General features: G+C 45.5%; 2 protein-coding genes across 10 annotated transcripts in view; both read left to right on the top strand.

Annotated features, from left to right (window-relative positions):
• FGD3 (FYVE, RhoGEF and PH domain containing 3) overlaps positions 1 to 11,691 on the top strand; it is a 96,279-nt gene extending 84,588 nt beyond the window's left edge. For 4 of the 7 annotated variants that reach the window (XM_086846324.1, XM_023935649.2, XM_023935650.2 and 1 more), the window contains exons 17-19: positions 2,114 to 2,266; positions 3,821 to 3,961; positions 10,275 to 11,691. In XM_086846324.1, coding sequence (XP_086702450.1) covers positions 2,114 to 2,266; positions 3,821 to 3,961; positions 10,275 to 10,499 — 519 coding nt within the window. In that variant the 3' untranslated portion in view covers positions 10,500 to 11,691. Of the gene's footprint in view, positions 1 to 2,113; positions 2,267 to 3,820; positions 3,962 to 8,634; positions 8,728 to 10,274 lie in introns of all 7 variants that reach the window. The other 3 variants (XR_015275060.1, XR_002867651.2, XM_086846325.1) reach the window with 2 other exon arrangements.
• SUSD3 (sushi domain containing 3) overlaps positions 1 to 22,468 on the top strand; it is a 50,218-nt gene that overhangs the window by 4,585 nt on the left and 23,165 nt on the right. The window contains exons 1-2 of one of the 3 annotated variants that reach the window (XM_086846327.1): positions 15,910 to 16,007; positions 16,376 to 16,520. The exons of 1 other annotated variant lie outside the window; for it this stretch is intronic. In XM_086846327.1, coding sequence (XP_086702453.1) covers positions 16,436 to 16,520 — 85 coding nt within the window. In that variant the 5' untranslated portion in view covers positions 15,910 to 16,007; positions 16,376 to 16,435. Of the gene's footprint in view, positions 1 to 15,909; positions 16,008 to 16,272; positions 16,521 to 22,468 lie in introns of those variants that run through there. One more of the 3 variants, XM_086846334.1, reaches the window with a different exon arrangement.

The raw sequence follows: 22,468 nt of genomic DNA, 5'->3' as shown, positions 1-22,468 counted from the left end.
TGCAAGGGTCCTAGTTTGTGTTGGTTTAAAGGCAAATTCAGTGCCTCAGTGGATAGAAAGAAAGGTGGTGCTTTTCCTGGGGGTGGGTGTGTATCTGGGGTTGTAACTTGTTTGCAGAAGCAGTGGCCTTCAGACAGCCTCACTTCACCCAGACAGCAGCTCTTCTAAAATAAACAGCTGAGCATACAATATTAAAGATGGTATTGAGCTATTAGAGAGCATCACCAAAGGAAGGCAATGAAAATGGCTAAGCCAGGTGAGGAGCAGCTGAGGGCACTTCTTCTCTTCAGCCTGGAGGAGAGGAGACTGAAGGGAGACTTGCTGGGGTCAACAATTTCCTCTGAGAGGAGGAGGAGGGGCAGACTCTGATCTCTTTCTCTGTGATGTCTTTCCTAGGAACTGAGGGAATGGCCTGAAGTTGTTTCAGGGGAGGTTTAGGTTGGATATTAGAAAGAGGTTCTTCCCCCAGCGAGTGGTCAGGCAGTGGAGCAGGCTCCCCAGTGAAGCAGTCACAGCACCAAACGTGCCAGAGCACCAGGAGAGTCTGGACAACACTCAGGCACAGGTTGTCACACTTGGGGATGCCCTGTGTGCAGCCAGGAGCTGGACTTGGTGATCCTTGTGGGTCCCTTCCCACTCAGCATACTCCGTGATTCTGCATTTCTTTCCCTAAATAAAGGCTGTGCAAAAGTGGTTTCCTCCTGCTTGAAAAACCAAAGCAAATCTCTTCCAGAGAGGCAAGGCTGAGTTACTGAAGGCCCTCAGCCACCTCCTCTAGAGCCATTTATTGATGGCTGAATTCCCTTTGTTTTTTTTTTTCCTGTAAATCATAACCATGGCCAAGATGAGATGGATTTCTGCAAGATGACTTGAAACCTCATTCAGTGTTCCTAATGTAACTAAGAGAAATGTTATTTAAATAACAGTAGTAATTTGAAGTAGAGATAAATTTTCAGCTGCAGAGAGATTTAAATGTATAGCTAAGATATTTAAAGAAACCTCAATCTCACCAATTGAAATTAAATTGCTGTGGAGGAGGCATTTTTACCCTAGAGCTGGGATTTTCAACCTTCTGGGTTCATTTTTATTAATAATTGCTTAAACAATGAAATGCATTTCTGGGTGTTTAAAATATCCCCTTGCAAAGACAGTGTTACTAAAGAAATTAAATAATGGCTTTCCCCCAGGAGCAGGGAGATAACAAGAATTACATCATTAATAATTTATTGTTAAACCATTGTTTGTTGTGTAATGCCTTGTGGTGTGGCAATAGCATTCAAATTAAAGTTATTTTGTCTCAATGAATGACTATCATGTTGCTAAAAATGCTGTCTTGCTTTTGTTTGGGTAACATTTCCTGAATTAAGGCAGTTCTTTTCATATAGTAATTAAAGTCTTACAGTGAACCATGTAACAACATATATGTGTTCTGCAGGTTTGTGGTTATTATTGTACAGAAATTCAGAATGGATGTCCAGCAGGCTGACACCCTGGAGACAGTTTTTCTCCCTGGAGCAGGTGTATTAGAGACAAGTTTTTAGCATGAAAACAGGATCTGGAGCTGCAGATCCAGCATTGTCTCCAAGCACTGGTTCCTCAGGCCCAATGTGCCCACTGCATGCTCTTGGCAGCTGAGGCACACAAACAATTGTAATGGATAATATATTGGACTGTGTTCTTAAAATAGTTGGTGCTTTCCAGATTCCTCAGTTCTCCAGGATGTCCTTGATTGATGAGAGATGTCAGCCACTTTCACTCTGAAAATCAGTCCTTCTTAGACCATTAAAAAGCACTAATTGCTTTGTAAACGTAAGCTCTTTTTGTCTTATAAGAAAAGACAAGAAAAGCAAACTTGCATGATGTTAGTCATACAGTATTTCCCCAAAGACATTAGTTTTCTTTAATTTGGTATTCTGGTATATGGCATAGGATCACAAACATGTTAATTATTAATAGAAGTAGATATACTGAATATTATACTGGTCTCTCTATCTTAAGTTTACATTAGCTTTCATAGAATTTTGCTTTACTAACAACCACTCTGCAAGTCAATTTCTCTGATAAAGGGCTGTGTTTTAAACATGGCTAATTAAACACCATCTGTCTGTTACAGGTGATCTGTGCAAAATGCTCCGAGTTTAAGGCACTTGCAGATAACAGCCGCCATAATCGAGTGTGTAAAGAGTGTTTCCTGCAGCTCCCAGCAAGCCCCTGCAGCCCTGGGGTGGAGGCAGTTGGGGAACAGAAGAAAAGACTAGCTGCAGAGGTACAGTCTTTGCCTAAGAAACTTTGTGTGGCTCTCTTTTTTTAGTGTATTTATTAAAAACTTATGAAATTGGTTTTCTTTTCTGCCTCACCATGATATTTAATCCTCTGACCTGTAACTCTCATTGAACACACCTGCAGCCTGGATGCTGATGGTAGATGGTGAGCGTTCATCATAGGATGCTGGTCACACAGGGATGCACACAGATTTGGCAGCTAAGCTTCAGCTTCCAAAGTCACAAAAAAGAAGGAAAACCCTCTGACTGCTTTCTGTTATGGTGTATTTCCAATCCTGAGCTGTGCACAGTAGCTGTTCAAAAAATAAGATCTGTTTTTTCACTCTTAGTTCATGTAGCAACTCTCTTGCTTGGGGGCTTTGTCAGTTTTGTACCCAAACACATCCAAGATCTCAGCAATAGAGTGGGGTAAAGCTGCAGGTTTGCCTTGCTCTGCCCTGAGCTGCCAGGTCTGCAGAGTGCAGAGAAAGTTCTGGAGCTGGAGCCTGACCCCATCAAAGCCTTCAGATCTGGTATACATGTGGAATGGTGTGGAATATAGCTATTCCCCTCTGTGGCAGGGGGTTGGAATGAGATGGTTTTTACAGTCCCTTCTGACCCAAGCCATTTTGTGATTCTGTGATATATGTACTCCAGCTGTGCCTACAGATTATGAGCTCTCCATGGGTGCCAATGCACTCTGTGGTATCTCATAACAAATTTTGCAGCACTCTTTCCATAAGAAAAGCTTCAGGGGCAAACCTGCACCTACACAAGGAAGAGAGAGCCCTGTTAATCTGAAAAGCTGAGAGGCAAACCAGTGAAATGGGACCCATGGCTTTACTTCAGGAAGCAGATTACAGCAAAAAGCTGTAAAAACTCAAGGAAAAGTGTGTCATTTTCCCATCCTCTACTCAGGCTGCTCGTTTTTTTTTGTTAAATCTTGAAAGGATGAGATAAAATGCAAGAAAGCCAGTGTATAGAAAGAAAAGATCAGAGTCAGGCTTTTTCTTTCCCTTCTATTTACATTAAACTTTCTTAACAAGCTTAGTAGCAGCTGAGGAGACTGCCACTTAAATGTTATTAGCAGCTGCCAGAGATCTTCAGGAGACTTCCGTGCAAATCCTAATGCAAACAGGAATTTTGATTTTCTTTGCTTTTATCAGTACACAACAATTTCTTCTTTTTTTTGTGCTCTGATTTGGCTCCATCCATGCACAAGAGGATCCCTTAGCATTAATTTCAAGTAATCTCCCAGCCTACTTTGCTAAGCAAGAAATAAGCTGCATCATCTTAATTACCAATTTACTGGGTGGAAGTTGAATTTAGCTTCATGTCTGCTGGGAATGGTGGTTCAGCCTCTGTCACATGGAATGATGCTATTTCTTAATTGTATGCAATAATTATTAATTTTTATTTAGTTATGGCCTATCCAACATTCGCCCTCAAGAGTTATTTGACTCTGCACCACTTGAGTATTTTTTATTTAATTCTAAGTATTTTGCTCACTTAAACAGAAATGGAAACAACTCTGTTTTGTTTTTTTCCCCCTCATCCAGAAGCAAAGCATCCTTGCGGCTGAAAACAGCCTGTTCAGCAGCTACCTCCAGTTCCTTGAGAAAGGGAAGACTTGGTACAAAGTGTGGGTGACCATCCCCAGGAATGAGCCTCTTGTTCTGTATCTGCAAGGCAGCAGCCAGGTAAGATGGCATTCACAAGGGTTAACACACAGGAAAAGGAAAGCCTAAATTTAAATATGTTGAGCTGAGAAATGGGTCAAAGGATTTGGCTTGGTTTCAACAACAGAACTGAATTTGCTATTCTGGATCTGGCACAAAGCCTCAGAGATTTTAGGTTACCTTGTTACCTGTACTTACTGCTGATACAGCTGTGAACAAATGTTAAAGCTCATTGCTTTTTCATTCAAATATTTAGCAAAAAAAAAAGAGGATAAAACAAGAATAATTAGGTTATGCTTTAGCTTTTTTAAGGTTTCAGACAGGTGTGGTCAAGGGTTTTATTACTCTGTCATTAGGGAAAGCACTTTCCTCTTAAATATATAGAATTCCAAAGGAGGCTGGATATTGCAATTGCTGGAATTGCTGGTTCAAGCTTCTTTTTTTTAAAAAAAAAAACAAACCTAGTTCTGGGTTGATGGGATAGAGGAATTTGTGAAAATGTAGATGTTCTTCAGCCTGAAAAATTAAGAAGCTCCTTGTCATAGCATCATAGAGTTTTATCTTTGCTTGAAATACTTACATTGATAAGAGTTTTTTTGTCTCAAAATGTACCGTTGAAATTAGCTAGCATTTGTGTGGGATGAAAGTCAAGGGATAGAAGCATCTATATCCAAGCTAGAAATATCTGTCACGCTTCCTTAGCATTGAAGAACAACAGTGCTGAAAGGAGATTGCCCATATCCAGTTTTGCATTTGGCATTTGACACATTTATACAGAGCTTTGTTTTATCTCCTGTGTGAAGGAGGAATGGAACTGAATTCAGCCAGCCATTACCCTGCTGTAGTTCTAGTGATAAGAAGGTTTTCTTTTTATTAGCATCTGTTGGTGGCTAGGAACAGTCAAGGAAATCAATTTTCCCTGTGATTTTATAAAGCATTTCAGAGTAAAGCTCACCCTGTATCTGATCAACAAATACTACACCTTGTCATTAGAGTTGTGTTCATTTTGCAGCCTGTCACCAGAAGCACCTTTGGCTTTAAACAAGTTTGTCTATTGTTTTAAACATAGTGCTCAAAAGAGACTGAAAGCTTGAATTTGGAGCTTCAGCCCCCTTGGCTGTCTCTGTGTTTCCAGCCCCACACTGGGTAAGGCTCCAGCTCACCCTGCAGGCAGTGAGCTGCCTGCTTTCCCTCCTAGCCAGCAGGACATGAAATTACACACTGGAAAAGCAAACAGCTTCAGACAAGGCACTGAAACAAAGGCAACAAATCCAGTCTTTGGCTCTCTCTGGAGTCAGGGTCTGGGGAAAGGAGCAGTGCTTTAAAAAGCCAAGCAGAGAGAACAGCTTCACCAGCTTCACCCGCAGAACTTCTCAACTGATGCACAAGCTGTGCCTCAGCCAGGGGCCAGTGCAAGCCCTGCAGCCACACAGACCAAGCCAGATTGTCTCACACTTGGGCAAGGAGAGTGGGAAGGGAGGGAGAGAAGTTTAAATTCTTTGGCCTTCTGTTGAAGTCTGAGGCACAGAAAATAGGCCTTTATTTGTGATGCTTGGCTCTGACACCCGGGAGAGCACTGAGCTTAGCCTAAAACTCTAGAGACAGCTTTTAAAGTTAAGAAACTAATAATGTGAGTGTGTAAGTTAGAGATCTCTTAAATCACTAGGTAAAAAAGTTAGAGTTTGGAGTTTTAGTTATATTAATAAGTAAATCTAAGATGAAGACTTTCGGGCATTGTCTCTTTCTCCTTCTTGTCCTTCTTCTTTCCTCTTCTTCTTTGGGTTTTTAAGTAATAATAAGTGATTGAATGAAAAAATCTGCAGTGCAGCACACAGGCATCAAGACATTAAACCACTAAAAAAAATAACTTACTTAACATTTGATTATTAGATAAAGACACATAAAAGACCTAAAAGAGATTCTTTGTTCTCCATTTTACACCTTTCTTTCTTAGTGGATGTAGCTCCTTGTACTTGTATATACATAATATAGATAAAAAACAATTAACAGCTGATCCCAAACAGAAGAAAGCAGCCTCTCTCCTGTCAATCTCAGTCCTAGGGAAAAAGACCCAAACCACCAGTGTCACCACAACAACCTTCCTCAGAAACAATGTGTGTCATCCAAGAGTTGGCAGACTGAGAAGTTGAGAGCACCCCTTACAAGTATGATTGAGAATTTCTCCTACTACCCAACTGATTGTTTCAGTACAGCACCAGTAATAACCCATGGACATAAATCACCTGTGTTCAGTGCAAACTCAATGATGCTTGATTTTGCAGGCCCCACCTGACAGTCATGCAAAGCCACAGATGGAAGCTGGAGGAGCTCCTCTGCTTCAGTTGCTGTGTACTTTGTCCATGTCCTGCCAAATTGGATCTTGAGCCTCTGGATATTATTAGTAAGATCTTATTCTTTTAGGGGAAAAGGCTGCCTTTGGCACTGATAGTCAATTCTGTGACAGTTAAATTTAGTGGTTAGTGTCCTCAGCTATTTCAGGGGTGAGATAAATCTCTCAATAAAGTGTCAAGAAAGAAAAAGGACAAGGTTATTTATCTTACCAGGATTTACTGTCTGGAATGAGACTACAAACAACAAAAGTTATTCCTTTCTTCAAGGGCTTGCCATTCTCATTTGTATACTTCAATTTGCATCCAGCTTTTTGCAGAACAAAAATTAGGAAACAAGTCCTATTAATATTAATCCAACATTCTTGTTAATTCTGGTTTACATAGGATACACTACAATTCTGAAGAAAATCTCTTCCAGAGCTTCATTATTGGTGTCTGAATGTCTGGAATCAGTTGTGAGCCACCCATGTGCTTAAATATTCTTTCCTCAGGCATAGCTCTGTTTTGCACAGCCACCTCTGTAGATGTCACAGACCTCTTTAAATCTGCAAAGGAGCATTTCAGTGCCTGAGATATGTCTTTTGGGAATAATATTGCCAACAACAGTATTAAAGGTCTTGAAACAGAGTAAAGTAGAAGTTTGAAAGTTGGGGGATTATTGTAAAGAGGAACAGAAAGAATGGCTGCCTCCTGGGGGGGAAAGAGCAAACCAAGCTGAATCTGGAGCTTTGGATACAGTGAAAGCTTCTTCCTCTGCACCCCTGGTCCTCACGCCAGAGAAGGGATGCTAGTGCAGGTAGAAACATGACTCACAGACTTAAAATAGCAAGAAATCTGCTCTTTTGCTTTAGAATGAATTAATCCCCTGAGTGTTCACAGTTCAAGTCTTGTATGAGGCTTTACAGATGAGGATTCCCAGCTTGTTTAGGTTTGGGAATCATACCAGTTTGATTTGTCCTCAAATGGTGTCACGATTTGTACAGCTGTTTTCAGGTTTATCTCAGTGAAATTGAAAGAGTTTACTTATAAAGCAAAGACCACTTCAAGTGTAAGGAGCAGCAGTTTTGAGATAAATTAGTTTTTTCCAGGGCTCCACCTGGACCTTCTGCCCTTGTTGGCCTTGTAAAATGCATAGCTACTTGCAAAGCTCTGACATGAACTTACCTGAGATGTGCAAAGTTAAGGCTTCCAAGCTAGCTGGAAAAGTAATGGATTTTGGAGGAAGAGAAAGAGTAAAACTAATATAGCTAGAGCTAGTGTATTTATGTATATATCAGATCAAGCCTGATCCAAGAGAAAATTTTGATTTATAAAGAAGAAAAATCTTCCATTCATCATGTAAATGTGATTTACTTTTAGTAAATAAGGGAGTAGCTGAGTTTGAAATTTAGCTCAGTGTTTTTGAGAAGTTGTTTGGGTTTTTTTGCTTGCCTGTTGATCCTGCAGCCCTGCACAAAACTCTGCCTGCCCTTTTTTGGTCCTGAAGATCTTTGCCCCACAGGAGTTTCTCAATGACTTGTGTAAGGTTGGGGTTATATGATGAGTGGATAAAGAGTGGAGTTTGGGTAGAAAAAAGCAGGGATTTTCTAAGCCCTCTCAGAATTAGGAGGGGGAAATGCCATTGGTGGGTCACTGTTGTCTGAGAGAGTTTATACACTGCAAAGAGCAAGAGGCATGTCTGTATGCAGGGGTGCCTGAAACAGAACTGCCTGTGTGGTGGAACTGAGTTGTCTGCTCCCAAATCTTAAAGCCTGGGTGTTGCAATGGCTGTAACAGATCAATAAATACATGCTGCTGTAATGACCCAGATAAATAACTCATTTCTCTCATGCTGCTGAGAGTCAGGATGAGTGCACAGTGCTTGTGATTGCTGACGGTATTACACATCCACTAGATTTTTATCTCTCACTCACTGTCTGAGGAAAATTATTGTAATCAGCCCTGAGGTGAAGTTCTTTCAGCACAGGGTATTTTGGTTTGATGAGATACCAGTATCATGCAGTTATACTACGTTACATGCAAAATTATTTTAAAAATACAGTCCAACCAGCCAAATCCGGTAGGCTCTTAAAACTAAAACATGAATTTCATCTCTCTTGTAAGGCCTGTAAATCCTACTTACATGCTCACTATAGGGCTGGAATTCCTCCTGGGTGCACCTGGATTTGCTGGGCTTCAGGTAGGAGGGAAGGGCTCAGGGGCAAAGGACATTCACAGATGCTACTGCTCCCAAAGAAAAGTCTGGATTGGGGGTGGGGTATTCCTCAAGGCCAAGTGTTTCACCTTTACCTGTCAGTAGTACAGCTTTTCAGAGATAATGTAAATCCCTTCCTTTTGGATCAGGCAGGTACAGACAAAGTACCAAAAGCAGCACATTAAGGGAGGATGCAAGACCAAAGGCAGACTGCTTAATTTGCCTGTGTCTGCACATTTTGGGTAGGTGCAACACATACAACTCAAACATCAATTTGCTCTTACAGTGCACTTCGTGGCTATAAACAGCATCATTTGTCATTGTCATGGCAACCTACAATTTTCCATTTGACAAGTCTAAATGTCTGCTCTTCCAAACCAAGACCAGTGAAGCAGGCATGGTTGAGCTTGCATGTGCTCTTGTGCATTTGTGTTCATCAGTCCCACGTTTGCTTGCTTGAGCAGTGCCATGTGTGCAGGAGCTGCTCTGTACATGCCACTTCTTCTGCATGGGCAAGACCTTCCTGTTTATAGGGATGTGGCTGTGGTGTCAGGGAATAGAAACTGTGCTGCATTTAGAACAGCTAGTTACACTCAAGTGGGAACTGAGTGTAACTTTAGGGTTTGGCCTAAAGCTGCCTTAAATGTCACTGAATAGTGCTTGGTCTTCAAGCAGTTGGACTCTGGCATTTTTGCAGGACAATAACAAGCAATAGATGAATAAATCAAGAAGGCTGTATTGATTTAATAAACTGTGATACATTTTTGACTGTATTTCTTGCCCATATAGTTAATGTATGTGTTTGAATTGATGTGAGTATTTTTGATACTTGAATTACTTTAGACAAAGTGTTGGAAAAGGAGGCACTTTTTTTGGCCATTGTTCTCAGAGTTTTGGTCCTCTTTCAGATTTACCAAGTCATCTGCATTTGGTGTGGGGGCTCAGAAAAGAGTGACTTTGCCACTTCTCTGTGGGATGATTTGTTAGCTTTGGTATGGGGCTGCAACACAAGCAGCTGCTAACAGAAGGTGACAGCTTTGTACAGATGCTTGGTGCCTGTGTGACTCAGACTTCAGTTTGGGGACTCATCTTTAGAAACAGTTTGCTGGGAACAGGTAAAGAGGTTGCTTGGCCATGGCACACCCTGCCTTGCTGAAATATGTCTTCCTTGAGAGCTTAGGAGAGGAGTTGGTTGATGCTCAAGATGTGGCTGTTAGAGCGCTGTATGTTGCTCCTTAGATCTGTGAGTCAAGCTGGCTTTTAAAGGATGGTCAAGAATTTAAGCACTAGCTTCCTTGACAACTCTCAAAGGCATCATAAATGACTGAAAATCAAAAATTGTCTTTTCTTTCAAAGACTTTTCCCTTGCTCTTCAGTTGCCTTGGTGTCTCTCAGGGTCCAGCTTTGCTTATTTGCTTCCTTTTAACCAATCCTACAAAAAGTGATGTTCAAAAGGGACAACACCAAACCCTTCTCTGCTGGATCTCATTGCCTGCACTTAATGCAGAGGAAATTTTCTAAAAGACACGTGCATAAGTTACATGAAATGATATTAAAATCCCTGGCCATGTTTACTGTGGAAGGAAATCAGTGAAGTAAGAATAAAGCCCAAGATTAAAGTCATTGCTTTTTGCTGGTTGAAGCTGAGCAGTCGGTAGTGCCTCGTGCCCGCTGAGCAAGGAGTGTGTGTGCTTCCTGCAGTGTGTGCCTGCCGGCCCCACGCCGTGTGCCCTCCCCTCCTGCCCCAAACTGCTCCTCAGAGCTCTCACATCTCCTCTCTCTCCTTTAGGATGCACGGAGCCCACGGCCCATCCCTCTGCCTGGCTACGAAGTCAGTTTACCGGGGTCCGGTGAGAAGTTTGAAGTGAAGCACGTTTTTAAGCTTTGCCAGTCCCATCAAATTCTCTATTTCAGTGCAGAAGATGAAGAACTGCAGATGAAATGGATGGAAATTCTCACCAAAGCTGCCAAAGGGGAGACTGAGGATACAGCTGAAGGGCTCAGCAACCCTTAGAGCAAATTTCATTTAGTTTCTTTCATACATGCTATAAACCATCACTTGAATTTGGCATTCATGGCACTTTGGAATCTGTATGGCTTTATATTTTCATGTGTCTGCATAGGAAATTCAGTGGTTTCTCACCTTTTATTGTACATTTTTCACGTACAGTAGTTACCTGCCATATGTTATGTTAAAGGAAAAAGTAGTTATAGTTGGTGGTGGTGTCAATGCTGGTTTTAAAACAAAAGACAAGGAGCAAAGCATTCATTTTAACAGAGGTAATGGAAACCCATCAGTCTTTTGTTTTCCTAAATGTATATTTTCCAGTCCTTTTGATTGCTGTTGAGTGCAGGATGTGTATAGTCTGTGATTAGTTCTATAAATGCTGCCTCTTAAGTTAAATGTTGTAAAGGCTTGTGCTGGCCACTGACATTCCATTTTCTGCCTGGCCCTCCTGGTAAGGTCTTTGTGATGTGTGAGCAATGTACTGAGTATTTTCTGGTTGCTAAAACCGTGTCTCTGCTATTTTGAGATGACCTGTTCAAATGACAAATACTGTAGAACGGACTTCTAAAACTGACTGCAAATGGTGCAGAACAGAACATTAAGAAGCCTCATTGATTTTAAGCATTTATTATATTGATTGCTTTCTTCTGGAACCAATACCTTCCTTCCTTCTATTGGAACCCATTTTGATGTAAGTGAACAAACATTTTATACTGCAAACTGGGTTATGATCAATAAACAAGAACATTTTTAGTACACACCATACAAAAAGGTGACTTTTTTTGTTGTATTGGTTAATTTAAGTGGCCTAGATTTTGTTTATATAATTTGTAAATAATGTTTCATAAGTATTTTAAGAATTTTTAAAAGACCTCAGCTAATTAACAGGATTTAGTGCATAGTGTAAGAGATATTTGTATGAACTGAATTTGTAATTTAATTTTTCTGTTCACCTGTTTTTGTCTTATTTTCAAACATAAATGCTTATCTATTTAAATAAAAATTCCTGCAGTTAACTCCTGAGCCAGATTTCCAAGGCACAGCAAAGTTTAGGTCAACATTTAATATAGATTAAAAAAAAATATATAAAAGTCCAAAACAAACCAAAAAAAAAAAAGGCATGGCTGTTCCTAGTGGTAGTAAGCATGTAGTATCACTCAAAATGAAATAAAATCTGTCACAGTACTGTATTTTTAAATGGTTTGGTTTAACTTTCATTTCCTCTTCAGCCTTCCACATTTTCTGATATTGATAGAGAGGAAGAAATGCTCCATACAGAGAGTTTTTTAGGCTTGTTGAAAATTAGTGATCTGCATCAGTGAGTATTTTCTTAACCTACAGAAAACGACTTATCCTTGTTTGGGGTTTGGTTTATTTTTTACATTGGTGAATAAATCATATATCTGAAGTCCATGATGATAAAAAATTAGAGGTCATGTATTTGATTATCTACTGGAAAATTTTCTTGAGACTTGAATCTTTCCTCCCTACCCACCCCCTCCCAAGAGTCTGCACAGAAAAAAAAATTCTTGAAGAGTAGCTTTTACCATGAAAAGGAATTCTTTCCAGCATATGTTATTTCTTCTCCCAAGCTTCCTTGAAAATATAATGATGTAGAGTGCTTGCCTTGAAAATTTCCTCATTTAGTAACATTTCTGGTTTGGAGGTGGGAGTTTTTATTTGGTTGGTTTTTTGTGTCTCATTCTATGAGTCTAAGCAAATCAAGGGAAATGTGCTTAGTGAACACTTTAACAAGCCAACATGCAATAATGCAAGAGCAAAGCTCTCTCCCAGAGCAGCCCCAGGCTGCAGGATGCTGTTGTAGAAGAGTCTGTCTTGGGCTGCATTGATTGACCAGCACAAGGTCCCAGAATACAGTGCTGTGAAATCACAATCAAATCCTCTGAGAAATCACTAGATGTCTCTGAAGGCTTGTCCTAAATTTACAGCAGGATCTAATCTTGTCCAGATCAAAGGCAGGAGGGACAGGACTTTTGTTTCATTCTCCTTCCTCATTTTCTCTCCTTTGGAAGGAAGTGGGAACTCCCAAAGCTGAAGAAATAGGTGTTGCTGACACTATTTGTCATGAAAGCTGTAAGCTTTAGACTTTCCTTTGTCATAAAAGCTGTTCTTCTGAGCTCAGCCTGCTTCTGTGCAGAGGGTTAGCACAGGGATTAAGCATCCCATAAATCCTACTTATGCCTTCGTATTAGTGCATAAATAAGATTTAAGCCACCAATAGCCCCTTTCTAGCTCTGTATAGAGCTGAATTATATATCTGCTGGCCATGATAAGACCAGAGGAAAAAATTCAGATGGGGCAGCAGCAGTTAAGTTTAACCAGGGGACTGAATTTTGATGAAGCGGGGATTAAAAGTACAATACCCATGGCTTCGGTGTCGTGACATCAGCACATCTCAGAAAAGATGCCAAAATCTCACAATAAGCCAAGAACCTTTTCTGTGCATGAGGGATGTGGCCTGTGGAGCTGCACCAAGTCCTCTCCACTTTGCTGCTTACAGCTATGAAGTAAAACACACCAGGTCTTTGTGACTGTGCCTGTCAGGTCAAGGCACCAGACCCTGCCTGCCTCACAGCCACGACATTTCTGCTGTGTTTGGGAGCTAAATCTCAAAAATCTGTCAGAGCTTGCTTGGTCCTTCCTGTCAACAGCTGGATAAACCTTTCCTTTGCTCCTCCAGGAGCTGCTGTCTCTCTCCAAGGTGCCCATCATCTCTTGCCTGAATTATACTGATGTCTGTCATTTTTTTCTTTATTTTTTCTGTAAATTGACAATCACAGATTAAGGGGTTTGAACAACCCTGGATTTATTTTGGGAAGATTTCATTAACAAATCAATTATCTGTATTTAATCTCATTCCCACACATTTTTCATTCTGAATACTTATTTATTAATTTTCTTATTCTGTTAAAATGTGGTGTTATACCCTCAGAAGGAAGAGCTGGCAAAGGCAAAAATACAAAGAACTGGCAAGGGCAAGGGAAAAAGGCAGTGGAAAAAGACAGGGCCAGCCTCCAATTATTTATTTCCTTCCTAGAGCTGGGATGCACATTGGTGGGTGCTCATTTTGCAGGTGGTGAGCAAGTGTGGTGGTCAGGATGAGGAGCACACATAATTACAACTTGGAGAGACACAGCATTCCAGAAATTATCTGGATCCACTTGATCCACCTGCATCTTCTCCACCTACATTTGGCCCTTTGGTACTGTTCAAGAGTCACTGCTTGGGGCTGAGGGGCTGAGGCTCAGCTGGGGCAGCCTCAGCTCCTGAGGCTCAGGGAAGGAGGGGTGGGAGCAGGGCCAGCCAGGAGAGGAGAAAGGAGATCAGCTTGCTGCTGCTGGATGGCTGGAGAGCTGCCAGTGCCAGGCTGGGGCTTGGGAGAGTGTCCCTGCCTGTGGGACACGCTGCAAGCCCTGCAGCTGCCCAGGCAGCTTTTCTGGGGACTGTCACTTCAGCTGGCTTGTGCCCTTGGCATGCCTGGAGCCACCTCTAATAACTAGGATTTAAAGAATGGCAATGCCTTAGGGCAGCTTAGTGAAATCCAAACAATCCCTAAGCAAGAGCAGCAAGTGTCTGGCTGGGGCTGCAAGGCTTCCCCTGATGCTGAAGGTGAAACCAGAGGCCTTGGAATTACGAAAGCACTCACCTGCAGCCAGGGAGGTGAGTGACATTCTGTGGGGTCACAGTGCCTGTGCTGTTCCTGGGCATGTGGAGCAAAACCAAACCTTACAAAAAAGCAAAACCTTACAAAGCAAATCTGAATGCTGCCATGAGCTGAGTAGAATTCAGGTGCTGCTGCTTAATTTGCTTCTGTGAGTGCCTGTAAGGGAAGATTTGACTTGCAACACACTTGTGTTCAACTTGAATTGTGTAACACCAGCTGCAGGGATAGTGACTTACAGAAAAAACTACTTCTCTGTCTTGGTATTCTTCTAGTTTCACTAGACTTGACTGGAGGAGCTGTAGTTCCTTGTTGTCTTTAATTAGATTGATTCATATTTGGCATTACTGGAAATACAAACCTAATTAATAAGCTGCAGCATTTTCAGAAATTCTGGGGTTTTGCTATAATATGACCAGGCATGGCTTTTTGAATGTGGTTTAGTTGCAGAGATGGAAATAGCAGTCCCTTTTATCTGCAGTACTCCCGAGGCCTCCCTGCTAGATAAGCAGCTCACAGGAAAGAGTGCTGCAGCCAGCAGCACGCTGGGCTGTGTCACCTTACATCTGGGCATGATCTTGCTCCATTTGGTGTTCCCAGAAGAACCCTAAGAGGTATTTCAGTCTATTTGGGTTTGGCACACCTTGGAATTTCATCTCTCTAATCTGTTCCTGCAGACTATTTTCTTCCTTCTAATTCCAGGTGAAAAAAAGAATGGGAGGGTATAATAGTCCTAATAGTTGCAGTGCTTGGTGTGGGCCCCAGACTATGGGCTCAACACCCACACACAGAGCTGCTCCAGCAGAGCCTGGTTCCTCCTCTTGTTTTCTGTGGACACAGAAACGGTGCAGACCATTAAAGGCCTTGTTTGGACCCGCTGCCAGTGTCAGCAAATCGAGGATCTCAGCAAACACTTATGGGATCCAGACTCAGTGTGGTGATGCTGCCAGGGCAGTACGTGGCAGGGGGTGACATGGCCAGGATGTGACAAGCACAAAATGACACACACATTGGGGTTTCACCAAGTACCCTGTGCAGGTTGCTGAGTGCCACCCAGCTTCAGAGAGGATGATGGATCTGGGAACAATCCAGTGGGCTTAGCTGCAGATCCCAGTGAAAACAAACACAGCTTTGTAGACCATAAACTGGATGTATACAAGAGATTCCGCTCCTGGAATATAACCACACGAAGAGCAGTAGACTGTTTGCAAGACCAGACCCATGAGAACAGGACTGGGGTGCCCACGAGCATCAGCCTGGCTTCCTCGGGGAGTGACAGCAGGCGAGAGAGGACAGGCAGGGCTGGCAGGGCTGGCAGCAGGGGACAGGCAGCGGGCAGGGCTGGCAGGGCTGGCAGCAGGGGACAGGCAGGGCTGGCAGCAGGGGACAGGCAGCGGGCAGGGCTGGCAGGACTGGCAGCAGGGGACAGGCAGGGCTGGCAGGGCTGGCAGCAGGGGACAGGCAGCGGGCAGGGCTGGCAGGGCTGGCAGCAGGGGACAGGCAGGGCTGGCAGCAGGGGACAGGCAGCGGGCAGGGCTGGCAGCAGGGGACAGGCAGCGGGCAGGGCTGGCAGCAGGGGACAGGCAGCGGGCAGGACAAGCAGGGCTGGCAGCGGGGACCGGGCAGCCCGTGCCTGGCGCCGCGGGCGCTGCCCATCCCCGCCGGGCCGAGCCCCGTGTCAGGGCCCGGCGCTGTCCCGAGGCTCCCGCGGCGGCCCCGGGCGGCCCCGGGCGGCTCCTCCTCTCTCCCCGCTGCCGCTCCTCCCCTGCCCCGCGGCTGCCCGGCTCCCCGGGCCGGGCTGTGCTGGGCCCGGCCCCGGCGGAGGCGGTGCCGTGCTGTGCTGTGCCGTGCTGTGCTGTGCTCTGCCGTGCCGTGCTGTGCCGTGCTGTGTTCTGCCGTGCCGTGCCGTGCCGTGCCGTGCCGTGCCGTGCCGTGCCGTGCCGTGCCGTGCCGTGCCGTGCTGTGCCGTGCTGTGCTGTGTTCTGCCGTGCCGTGCCGTGCCGTGCCGTGCCGTGCCGTGCCGTGCCGTGCCGTGCCGTGCCGTGCTCTGCCGTGCCGTGCCGTGCCGTGCCGTGCCGTGCCGTGCCGTGCCGTGCCGTGCCGTGCCGTGCCGTGCTCTGCCGTGCCGTGCCGTGCCGTGCCGTGCTGTGCTGTGCTGTGCTCTGCCGTGCCGTGCCGTGCCGTGCCGTGCCGTGCCGAGCCGTGCCGTGCCCTGCCGTGCCGTGCCGTGCCGTGCACCTGCCCGGGGCTCGGCACAGCCATGCCGGCAGCCACCGCGCCCGGGCTGGACGCGCCGCGCTCCCCCTCGCTGGGGCAGGACCGCGGGCACCCCCGCGGATACCCAGGTACGAGCTGGCCCCGCATCGTTCCTCGCTCGAGTTCCGTCCCGCGTGGCTCCGGAGGGGATGGAGGGAGGGAGGGATGGAGGGAGGGATGCAGGGAGGGAGGATCGGGGAGCGGGATCTCTCCCGCGTAGGGATGCGGGTGACGGGCGCAGGGCGCGGTGGCTCCGGCCGGAGCTGCTCTGTTCGGGACACCCGGCCGAGGCTGCGCTACCTCCCCGCTCCTCCCGGGCCCCTCCCGGCTCACCCCGTGCCGCTCCCGCAGCCGCGGAACGCGCTGGGGACAGAGCTCCGCACCCCCAAGTTCTCGGGACTGCGGGGGTCCCGGAGCGTCCCGGAGTGTCCCGGAGTGTCCCGGAGTGTCCCGGATCCGTCCCGGAGCGTCCCGGAGTGTCCCGGAGTGTCCCGGAGTGTCCCGGAGCTGTCCCGGAGCCGTCCCGAGCACGGCGGTCCCGGCGGTCCCGGCGGTCCCGGAGACCCCGAGCCGGCTCTGCCGGGGCTGCGCTCCGGACGCCGAGCGGGGCCGGCCCGAGCTGCGGGTCGGGCCGGGCACCCCCAGGGCTGCCCAGAGCAGCCTCACTCCAGAGCCTCCAGCCGGCTCCCCGGGACTGCCGGAGCCCTGGGCACCGAGGGGATCCCCGACAGGAGGGGCTGCGGTTCAGTGAGAGAAGATCGGGGTTCAGTCGCTGGGATGGCCGCGGGCACAGGGGACGAGTAAATGGGGGCAGAGAGGAGTGTCTGACAGGGATGGAAGGTGCTGGTTCTCAGAGACATCACTCTGAGATGTCACCGCGCTGGGAGGGAAATTAAGATACGGTGTTTTAATGGAATGCAGTAATACGTTGAGGGGTGGAATGAGAAACTAATCAAAGCTTTTTCCTTCTTATCTTTCTCTTCTTTTGAGTTTTGTTACTCAGTTTGGTTGCATAGACCATAACATCCTTTCAAAAACTCTTTGGCTTAAGTGGTTTCAATAATTTGGGGGAACTGGTGGGACATGTCCATTGCACAGGGCTGTGGTGTTGATGGGTGTCTGTGCCTGGAGGGAGCAGAGCCATGGTCTGGACAGCAGGAGATGCTTGTTCCCAGCCACAGCCACCTCTGCAGTCCAGGAGCGAGGGGAGATGGAAGGATGCCGGAGCTTGGGGCAGCTGTGGTGACCTGCTGCTTGCTGGGGTTTCTTCCTCTGTCCTTCAGATCACAGGGCAGATGGGCTTTTCCCTGCCTTCAGTGCAAGCAGGGCTGAGTGCTCCTGAAATCCAGGGACGTCCTTCTCGTGTGCAGCCTGCATATCCTTGCGATTTATTCGCCTCATGAAGCTCTAACAGACTTTGTTAATGACCTGATTTTGTTGTGCCTATAGAAATTGGCAAATGTATTTGGGCTGCTAGCACAGCAATGCTTTAAATTGTATCCTCTGAAAGTGCTTGATTGTTTACTTTGAATTTAATAAAGCAGTTAATTTGAAAATGTGAAACGAGTTCTGGGAAACCTGCTTAGAGAATTAACTCAAACCCAAGCGTAAACCTTATTGCTCTAGCCTGATAGTGTTGCTAATTATTTGACTTTTATATTTTTTTAGAATGGTGTATATTTGGCTGCTTTTATTTGTTGTGTCAAAGTCTTGTGGGGCTGGGTTTGCCCACACCAAAAGGAGTTTTGGAAGTCCTATGTCCTGTGTTGCACTCAGACTTTCTGATTCTGTATGGGTTAATCTTGCTCTGTGTAGATCTGTGGCAAAACAGATAGAAATGCCAATCTGCCAAAAAATATTTGGTGATCAAATTAGAAATCCACCCTCAGTTAATCCCTTGGATATCTATAGACCTGGCTCCTCTCAGCAATGTCTCCAGCCAGAACAACAAAGACCATTTTTTCCAAGCCAACTACACCAAAACTGTGGAGCAGGAGTTCTCAGCAAGGTGCTGAACTGGAACACCCTGGCTCAGAGCTGCTGCACTGGCTGGAGGAGCAGCTGTGATCCCTGAGCACACGGGGCTGTGCCAGACCTTAGCTGGGAATCTGTTCTCCATGCTCCTCATTCCACCTTCACAAACACCCATTTGGAGCATGAACTGGCAGTCCTAAGCAGTTTAGATAGCTAAAACGATGGCTGCTTGTATAATTTTAAATTAAACTCTTGTTCATTTAAATGTTATTTATACATCACTGTTTGCTGCCAATTGTTGTACAGCATTTATACAGTATCTTTCATTACACCTCATTTCATTTCACCTTATTGCTGAAATGAATAATTTCACCTTATTGGTGAAATGATCCTTTATGATTTTTTCAGGCCATGAGCAATAGGGTGATAATAAAGATTTGCACAGATAAACTCCCTCACATGTTCCTTTTGAGAGGATGAAAAAAATGTGGCAGGATTTCCATTTGAATTAACGCATGAATGAGAGAGAAATTAAAGGAAGTTCCTTAGTACAGCCTTGATGCCTGGAGTACTTAGAGGGTCTTAGAGCTTCCTGAGACACAGCTGTGAGATTCAAACACCCTGTGCTTCTCCTGGTCTTGCCTTCTGTAGGAGGACTGACAGGAGCAGGGAGATCAGTCCCAGCCTGTGTTTGGGGAGGCCAGCAGTGTGCTTCCCTGGCTCAGCAGGGCAGAAGCATGGGGCAAGGGAAGAGCACAACAAATGTCTGAAACTCAGAAGAGCCTTCTGTACCATGGCTGTTGTGCTGTCACAGGGGCATTTAGAGTGTTACTGTGGTGGTGTTCTGTGGACACTCATCAAACAGCACTTGCCAGGCTCAGTAAATTCTCTGGGGAAGGCTCTGAGATCCTGAAAGGCTTGTGTCAGGTGCCCTGAGCACTCTCCTGCCCTGTGGGAATCGCAGTGGAGCAGAGTGCTGTCATCAGCCACTGAGGTACTGGTGCCTCTGAAGCTGCCCAGAGTTTACTGGGGGCTTCTGGGTGAAACAGGAAAGAGAGGAAGGAGCACAAAGGCATATAATTATTTTTAGTTCTTATGTTGCTGAAGTGGGAGGCTCTGGCCCTCTGGTTATCCAAGGTGGTACCTTTTTTTTCTGTGATTCCTCTCATTCCTCAATACCCTCCTGTAGCTCTTTCAGACCAGGCAGCACATACTTCTGTCAACACAGGGATGCATCCACAAACACGAGTGCAGCCATAGACAGAGAGGCAGTAAATGCAGGATCTGGCAGAAACACTCGCTATGACAGGTTATAAATCAGAAGATTTCACTGCTGAGCTGTTGTCTTGTAGTTGTGGTTCTGCCTTGTCCCTCCACTTTCCAGACCAGGGAAGGGGAGAGGTTTCATGATGTGGGAAGTGCTGCAGGCTGCAGTCAATGCTCCATTCAGACCCAGTTGTGGGAGGCATTATCTAGCAGACACCACTGAAAGAAGGTGACAGGGTCTCTGGCTTAGAACAGATAAAAGTTGCAGTTTGCTGGAGGAAAGGAGAGGGACAGCACATATTGGCTCAGTTGTGGCCTGGATGTTGATGGCCAGGGTGGGATGCTGGTACCAGGATGTACCTTTGGTGTGACTTAAACTGTTTGCTCTTTTGTTATGAGCAACTTTATTTTTCTGAAGTGAAATTCCAGGAAATTCCCTGGCAGTGCAGAAACCAAAATTATGTTACTAAGAACTTAGAGTTTCTCTTCCAGGACAGCAAAAACAAAGTTGTTCTTCAAAGCCAGGAGTGCTGCTGCTCTGTAGAACAGGTGCATGGGATTTTATCACCTTGTCCCTGTGATCCTGAGATGTGGTTCAGTTTTTAGGCTGCAGGAGAAAACACGGGTCCCAAATTCCCATTTCCACAGGACAGAAGGTGATACAACTTGGAATATATAGGCTTGTAATTTCTCCAGTTATTTCTCCTTTCTTGTTCTCCCATGAGCTCAAAGTAAAGCCTTGTGTTAAGTAATGTAAAAGAAGTGGCAGTTGCAGAATGTCAGCTTTATCTCCTGTACTGCAAGCTGTTAATCTGGGTGGTTAGGCATTTGCACCAGGCACTGACAGTGCTCTGAGGGAAGGATTTTTGTGCTTGTCACAAAGCTCTAGAACAGCACAAAATAGAGAATGAAGAGAGTTATTGGGTTTTCTGAGTCCTCCACACTGCAAGACTGTTCCAGGTGGTATTCTCCAATGCTTCATCCTAGCGACTCTGAAATTACCTAGGTTAGAGAGACAGATTATTAGTAGACTTCTGCATTTCAGCTAATGAATGAGATGAGCTGAATGCTTTGGATCCAAAACATTGAAATTTAAAAAGTCACAGTCTCAAAACACAGAAGCACCCCAATGACAGTGGTTGACACAGCATTTTCTGGGTGGTGTGGTGTGGTCTATTTTAAAGCGCAAAACCACTGCCAGTTTTGCTGTTCCCACTGTGGCAGAGCCAGGACATCCTTGGACCTTTCCCCTGGAAAAGCAGAGCATCCCCAAGCATCTCTGCAACTCTACAGCAAAGAGATTTGTAACTGTGCTGGAATTAGCATTATTTTGCTTATTAATCATGATTGCCACTGACTTTTTATGTGCACTGTAGATTCTTGCCCTCAGTATTATGCTGTGGACAAGCTGGCACATAGGACAATTGTTAGTTTTCATTTAGGCATTTTATTGACATGCTGTCTTTGAAATGCAGCCGTAGATGAGCAAGCATGTTATTCTAAGGAGCAGTTTTGACTGGCTGAGTGGATCAGGATTGGTAGAGAGGTGATTTTGCAGTCTGCATGAACGTCTGCCTCTCATTTGGCTGTCAGATGACAGTGAGAAATGCAGAAGTTGCAGAATGAGCAACTGCTCCCCAAAATAAATCGATTCCTGTGTCTGCTGAGGGTCTGAGAGATGAGGTTGAGCTGGTGCCTGAGTTACAAACGAGCCTTTGCAGCAGAGCAGAGGCCCTGTGGCCCAGCAGCATCTTTAGGGGGTCTGTAGCTGTTTGGGGGGACAGCGCTCGCGGCTACTTCAGCCCAAACTGGAGTGCTGGTGGCTGGTAGAAGCAGTGTTGGGGAAAGGGATGGGTTAACTGCTTGCCTTTCCTCCCAACAGACCTGAGAGAGATGATTCCATTATTATTTCTGGGATGAAGTAAAGCCAGTCACAACGCTGCTCATGTATGCCAGACTCCTAAGCAGAATAGCTTTGATTGGGAATGGATTTGAGGAGAGGTGAAAATAGGGACAGAAGTTGAGCAGGGTGAAGGGATGGTGTACAAAATTCCCTGAGTGCATATATAGGCTGAGAACAGTGTGTGGGAAGATGATTTGGCCTGGTGGAGCTCAGAGAAGTTCAAAGGGCAAGTTTTGGGTTTTGATTTTTCCTGTTCAGTGGAGCAGAAATTTGTGCCTTCGTGTGAAAGCAGAATTACACCCAGGAAGGTTTCTGCTTACAGCCACAGTTATTTCCAAGATCTTTGCTAGCTGATTGGGTCCAAAGAGGCATCTGGACTGGACACAGAGGTTCTGCTTTGCTCTAAGAAGCCGTGCCCCACAAAACCAGAGACAGTTTTACACAGGAGGGAGAGCTCTGGTGTTTGGCCCATTATTCTTAATACCTGCAGAAATTTAGATTAGGGCTAAGGTTTTCATTCATTTTAATCTGTGTCAACCCAGAAGCTGTATTCTCAGGTGTAGCTCTGAGTTCCCTAGCCATGTACAAAGGAAGGGCAGGACATGGGGCTGCCACCTTCAGCTCTGCTCTCTCAAGCTGCTTGTCATTCTGTGCATAACTCAGCTGCAATCATTGACTTTTTAAATGGGAAAAAGCAAACACAATGCACTGGTTCCCTGTCCTTATACTGGCATTCCTGTCAATCTTTGTGCCATCTTGCACCAGTTCCTGTGTGCAGGGAGGCCGAAAGTAGATGTGTTTATTGACTTGTGCTGTTAATCATTGCTGTTCCTGGCAGGATGCTGCGTGGCTCTCCCCGAGCAGTCTGCGGGGTGCTCGGGGGCTGCACATCCC

The sequence above is a fragment of the Cyanistes caeruleus genome, chromosome 11, assembly GCF_971803275.1.
Source record: "Cyanistes caeruleus chromosome 11, bCyaCae1.hap1.1, whole genome shotgun sequence".
Lineage (NCBI taxonomy): Eukaryota > Metazoa > Chordata > Aves > Passeriformes > Paridae > Cyanistes > Cyanistes caeruleus.
Note: the sequence above shows the minus strand (reverse complement) of the source record. Positions and strands in the feature narration are given on the sequence as shown.